A 6598-nucleotide genomic window follows, 5' to 3' on the forward strand; every position below is an offset into this window, starting at 1 on the left:
GAAGAATTGATCAAATTTCTTATCTAATTCTAGTGAAACTCAAACACAGATTTACTCTGTGGCTCTTAAGAGATTTATCATTAAAAGGCAGAGTATTAAAAACTAAAGCAGAAGGTATCTCTCATCTTACATACGCTGCATTGGCATTGCACCTTGATAATAAACTCATAAAAGAGGTTGATAAGTTACTTTTCAACTTTATTTGGAAAAATAGGACACACTACATTTAAAAAACAGTTCTTATGAACTCCTGTGTCAATGGAGGACTTAATGTGTTCGATTTTAACACTCTAAATAACACATTCAAAATAAATTGGTTAAAAAATATAATTACAAATCCTACATCCATTTGGATACTATACCTATGTACATGTTTTCTAAGGAAGGTGTCCTTACTTATAATTTTAATATTGATAAAATCCCTATATAAATCTCTGCATTTCATCGCCAAGCTTTTTTAGCATGGACTCTTATTTACAAACATGGTCTACACAAACACCAAAACCACAACAGATGTGTGATTAACTTGTTAATCTTAATGGTTAAATTTCATATTCACAAATCCAAATGTTTAGGAAGACATCCCTCTTTTTATGTTTTTTTCCCACGAGCTTGTGCAATACCTTTAATATAGTGCTGTTTAATTCTATTTTGTATAATGATGTTTAAATAAAGGTTTGTAAAAAAAAAGAAGAAGAAGAAGACAAAGAAGGAGGAGTGTGCGTACTGTGCTCTTTGCTGTGTCTTTCCGCCATTTTAAAAATGGGCACTTTTTGAAGAACCCGCATCAAAGTATTGTGGAGAAGCGTCGTGTTAAATCTAATTGATGAACGGCTTTTTGTGAGGTATGTGCTAGGTTACAGCTGGTAGGAAGGTGCGTTCAGTGTGTCTTTGTAATTTTAAGTTTCCATGTCAAACGAGATAAAACAGTTATTTCTGGATGCGCACTTATTTGCTGAGTTTGGTAAAAATGTGTTTTTGTAAACCACTGACGTTTCTAAATGTAACTGCTTTTATTTCATTAGTTCTGACGAGGACAGCTGAATGATGTTGTTGGTGAGCTTGGATTAAATCATCTCTAAACAAAGAACTTGTCCTCGTGGTGACTGACTTGGGGAGTGGAGGTCAGTGAGCCCATTGTCTCTGCTGGTCCGACTCCAACTACAAAGCCGGCCCGCTCGCCCCCTCCTGAGTCTGAGAGGAGATCCAGAGTAAGTCAGTTATAACTACACTGGTTGCTTAACTTCATCATTTTCTACAGAGTCTCTCTCTTAGCTCACTTTGATTTGATTTCTGCCTTCTGTTTAGCCTCTCTGTCTGCCTCAGTACATTAATGTTTTATCATTTGAGATAAACTCTCTGTTTCCGTTCATATGAAGGTGATGTCTGTGGATATTGTGGGAAATATACATGTAGCAGTATTTCAGTAAGTGTCAGTCAGTCAAGAAGCAAAAGAATATTTAAACTAAAACACATTAAAAGAAGTGTTTTGCTTGTAACTGCATAAGTTCCTGCACAGGGGCGGTTAGAACAGGATGTACTCAGGATGTGGCATACACGATCACGGGCCTCATAACGATCAACAGGAAACAGCTGGGGGTGAAAGGGTCTCGAAACGGCATTCTAAGTGTTGTAAAAAGGAACTTACTCATGCATCTTTAGCGTGTACAACCCTATAAAATAAAGAAGTTCTTGTCCTTCCTCTATGAGATCTACCAGACTACACTGAGGGTGGTATCATGTACGTCTCCCACATATGTGCTTAATACATAATTGTTGTGTACTGGACCTGATCTGAGTATTGGTTGTTTGTTCTCAGCCCAACATAAAACAATCGGGACAAGAGGCTCAGCATGACCTCATTAAAAATCCACTTTTCTTCTTTCATATTCTTTCTGACGTCTTTTCTTGTGTAAGCTGCTAACTCTTGTGATGGAGATTTCTTTATTTTATGTGTTGATCATATGTTTTGACAAAATGACTTTAGTAATATCTATAGTACATTTTGTGTGACTTGGTTCTACATATAGGAAAACATCAAATATGTATTTCACAGGTTATTCCACACACAGATGGGTATTGTGAGTGAGTTGGACTGAAACTCCCAGGCACCATGAGACATTAGGCAGATAGTGAGACTCCTTCTCCTTATCTCCAGGGAGGAGGTGTTGAGATGAAAATATTTGAAGTGCCTCAATTCTATGCTGTATATTAACTAAAATGCCATATAACCGTATAGTGTAGTATTAAGTGGACATGGCCCTGAAAAATAAAGGCATTAGACTATGTGTCCTTGGGGGGTAGAAAGCTGTAGACTCTCGCCCACGCTTGCCTGTGAAAAACTAGATAACAGGGGACCATCTTCTAGTGGAGATGCATTATAACTCACCTGTGCATTAGAATAAAAGGTGTTGATTGCAGCTGACAGTGTCTGCAGACTTTGATAACTGTGACACCCTCGTGGTTAATCAGAGGGAAATCTGAGTCAGTGTGGATTTGGTTGTACAGCTCTCACACATACAACCTGAACTGCACATTGTAAGTGTGATGTTCTTCAAATTTGAACAAAGTAAAAACTAAAAAACTTTGAAGTCACACAAGCCAAAATTTTATTCACAATGTTGAACTTTTACTACTTTTATCGCCAAAATGAGCTCACTTCAAATGTTTACCACAGCATAGCGTCCCCAGGCACCTGAGACGTTTGGCAGATGGTGAAACTGTTTATCTTTGTGAGGTAAGAGAGGGCACTTGTGGATGAGCTGAAGGTATAGACCTGATGTCACTGTTTGGGTTCTTTGTCATTACAGGAGAAAGAAGTGAAAGCAGGCCCAAACCTCAGCACATGGATGACATCAACCAAAAACATCCAGCACCAGCAAGTAAAGATGAGCCAGCGGCGATCCCTGTGGAAAAGACTTTTCCTGCTATGAAGCAGCCCAGAAGACGCAAGCGCACCAACAGGGAGGACAGAAGCTTGAGCTGTGATCAGTGTGGAAAGGCTTTTACTCGGAGTAGCAACTTAAAAACACATCAGCTCATCCACAGTGGAGAGAAACCATTCAGCTGCGATCTGTGTGAGAAGACCTTTACTAAGAGATGGAACTTAAAAACACATCAGCTGATCCACAGTGGAGAGAAACCATTCAGCTGCGATCTGTGTGAGAAGACCTTTGCTCTGAGATGGAGCTTAAAAGCACATCAGCTGATCCACAGTGAAGTTAAACCATTCAGCTGTGATCAGTGTGGGAAGACCTTTACTCAGAGATGCAGCTTAAAAACACATCAGCTAATCCACACCGGTGTGAAACCATTCAGTTGTGATCAGTGTGGAAAAACCTTTACTCTAAGATGCAGCTTAAAAAAACATCAGCTAATCCACACCGGTGTGAAACCATTCAGCTGTGATCAGTGTGGAAAAACCTTTACTCAGATTTTTCACTTGAAATCACATCAGCTGATCCACACCGGTGTGAAACCATTCAGTTGTGATCAGTGTGGAAAAACCTTTACTCTAAGATGCAGCTTAAAAAAACATCAGCTAATCCACACCGGTGTGAAACCATTCAGTTGTGATCAGTGTGGAAAAACCTTTACTCTAAGATGCAGCTTAAAAAAACATCAGCTAATCCACACCGGTGTGAAACCATTCAGCTGTGATCAGTGTGGAAAAACCTTTACTCAGATTTTTCACTTGAAATCACATCAGCTGATCCACACCGGTGTGAAACCATTCAGTTGTGATCAGTGTGGAAAAACCTTTACTCTAAGATGCAGCTTAAAAAAACATCAGCTAATCCACACCGGTGTGAAACCATTCAGCTGTGATCAGTGTGGAAAAACCTTTACTCAGATTTTTCACTTGAAATCACATCAGCTGATCCACACCGGTGTGAAACCATTCAGCTGTGATCAGTGTGGAAAAACCTTTACTCAGATTTTTCACTTGAAATCACATCAGCTGAGCCACACCGGTTTGAAACCATTCAGCTGTGATCAGTGTGGAAAGACCTTTACTCAGAGATCCAACTTAAAAGCACATCAGCTGATCCACACCGGTGTGAAACCATTCAGCTGCGATCTGTGTGGGATGTCTTTTACTCAGAAAGGTCACTTAAAATCACATCAGCTGATCCACACCGGTGTGAAACCATTCAGCTGTGATCAATGTGGAAAGACCTTTACTCAGAGATGCACCTTAAAACAACATCAAGTCGTCCACACGAAATTTAAAGCTTTCAACTGTGATCTGTGTGGGATGTCTTTTACTAGGAAAGCTTACTTTAAATCACATCAGCTGATCCACACCGGTGTGAAACCATTCAGCTGTGATCAGTGTGAAAAGAGCTATACTCTGAAAGGTCATTTAAAGGCACATCAGCTGATCCACACCGGTGTGAAACCATTCACCTGTGGTGAGTGCGGAAAGTCTTTTATTAAGAATTACCGCTTAAAAGCACATCAGCTCATCCACAGTGAAGTTAAACCATTCAGCTGTGATCAGTGTGGAAAGACCTTTACTCAGAAAGGTGACTTAAAGAGACATTATATGATCCATGTTGGAGGTAAATCATTTGTCTGTGATCAGTGTGGAAAGTCTTTTCAGGATAGAGATCACTTAGAGAGACATCAGGGCGTCCACAGTGAAGTTAAACCTTTCAGCTCTTATCTGTGTGGAAATTCTTTTACTGGGATTAGTAGGTTAAAAATGCATCAGCTCATCCACTCTGGAGTTAAATCATTTGTATGTGGTGACTGTGGAAAGGCTTTTACTCGTATGACTGGCTTAAAATCACATCAGCGCACCCACTCTGGAGTTAAATCATTTGTATGTGGTGACTGTGGAAAGGCTTTTACTCGTATGACTGGCTTAAAATCACATCAGCGCACCCACTGTGGAGTTAAATCATTTGTATGTGATCAGTGTGGAAAGTCTTTCATCCATTACAAAAGTCTATTGAGCCATCAAAAGACCCACAAAGTGTCCTCCTGTGAGAAAAGTGGCAGACCAATGGGACATTACCCTGACGGGGTTCATTTGAACACAGTGGGAGAAACGGGGGTTCTGAACAAAAGTTCTTCTGGATGCTGCGTCAAACTTAAAAAGCTTGAGATCAGGCTTCACAGAATTCAGCTTTAATTTCCTGAGAAAGTCAGAGCTTCACTGTCTTTGTAGATCTAGTGAAAACATGAAAGGGTGCAAAAAGAGGCACTGTGGTACTGCATGATGAAGTCAGAAGTGACAGAGAAGTATGTGAGCGTGGTTCAGGACATGTTTGTGTGGTAGCAGTGACTACCACACATACTTGGGTTGAAGGTGGGGGCAGGATTACATCAATTCTGAGCCCCTTCTTCCTTTTTCAAAGAGAGGGCAATACTCAGGAAAGGATGATGACAATAGAGCTGCAAGACAGGATGGAAAGAAAAAGAGTTTAAGAGAAGATCATGAATGTTGTGAAGTGATCGAGCCGCGATTACAAAATCTTAGCTTATGGAGTTAGTTATCCCAACACAAGTTTAGCAAGTTACACTTCACTGGCTGTGTCCACAAACAGCATGCAGAGCAAACATTACTCCCATCATCTGATCACAAGAAAAGCAAAATGTCAGAAGAGTTCACCTTCTGGGTCAAACTGTCAGACCTGTTACTGTTTATTTGGCTGTTCATTGTGAGGTAATTATCAGTGTCAGTGCTGTGCCACTTCTGTTGTAACTCACAGGAAATGTGTTTTAAATGGGCTCTATTGTCTTACAATATTGTGTGAGTCTGTTTTGCTCCAGAAGGACACAACCATTCCTGCAATTTTTAATGTTACAGTAAAAAAAAGTAAATTCATAAATTTGTGTCATTTTAAACAGGCAGTATGTGGAAAATTACACGTGGGTAAGAATATATTTAATGTTTTCAGTGGTCTGTTTTCTTACAGGATGTGAGTGTGTTTTGCTCCATGAAGACACAAACCTTCATTTTTTGTTATGTTGCAGTAAAAATATTTTTATTGTAAGTCATATATTTTCGTCATTTTATCCAGGCAGTATGTAAAAGATTAACTGAATCCTATGAAAAATTAAATGTAGAAAGATGTGACGTATCTTTCAGGGTTTTTTTTCTGAATAATTACACACTGCTTAAAATTAATTGCAGTATAATTATTTGTTTATTTCTTCCTCTGTAAGAGGAAGAAATTTGTTCCCGTGTACCTAAGTAATTGTGGGTAATATCTAGATGCACGCTCAATCATCCAGGTAAGGAAATCCCAGAAGTTGATTCTGTTCATCTGGACGTAGCGTTTTCAGTGGGACAAACGTTTCGTAACTCATCCCAGAGACTTCTTCAGTCTCAGCTGACTGCAGGTTTCTCCAATCTTATAAACACTTGCATAATTTTTGCATAATGAATGAACAATGGGCTGTGAGGTCAGTTCCTTGATCATTAGCATGCAAAGTGTCATGAACACTGATCACTAAATCCACTATTGGAGTGTACATTGTCCGCTCCATTTCTAGCTGAATGCATCACATTTACTTCTTCACATTTTGTACCAGAAGACTTACCAGCCTTTAGAAGACAGTGGTCCCGAACCAGAAATGGTAAAGT

At 39.5% G+C, this 6598-nt stretch overlaps 1 protein-coding gene across 3 annotated transcripts; it reads left to right on the forward strand.

Annotated features, from left to right (window-relative positions):
* Nucleotides 1-713: 713 nt before the first annotated feature.
* LOC146662675 (uncharacterized) lies at nt 714-6084 on the forward strand. Of its 3 annotated transcripts, XM_085417414.1 has the most exons (4): nt 714-845; nt 1026-1211; nt 2678-2737; nt 2811-6084. In XM_085417414.1, exon 4 carries the CDS (start codon nt 2846-2848, stop codon nt 5138-5140), a length of 2295 nt encoding a protein of 764 aa, XP_085273540.1. In that variant the 5' UTR covers nt 714-845; nt 1026-1211; nt 2678-2737; nt 2811-2845; the 3' UTR covers nt 5141-6084. The 3 variants fall into 3 exon arrangements, with proteins under 3 accessions (XP_085273540.1, XP_085273539.1, XP_085273541.1); XM_085417413.1 differs by lacking the exon at nt 2678-2737; XM_085417415.1 differs by lacking the exons at nt 714-845; nt 1026-1211 and adding an exon at nt 1239-2538.
* The last annotated feature ends 514 nt before the right edge of the window (nt 6085-6598 follow it).

Source organism: Rhamphochromis longiceps, linkage group LG9 (assembly GCF_057381845.1).
Source record: "Rhamphochromis longiceps isolate RC_006_pf linkage group LG9, R_longiceps_female_GT1.1, whole genome shotgun sequence".
Classification (NCBI taxonomy): Eukaryota; Metazoa; Chordata; class Actinopteri; order Cichliformes; family Cichlidae; genus Rhamphochromis; species Rhamphochromis longiceps.

Excerpts from the sequence above, each read along its gene's own strand:
- LOC146662675 (XM_085417414.1), top strand. The coding sequence starts at position 2,846 with ATGGATGACATCAACCAAAAACATCCAGCACCAGCAAGTAAAGATGAG.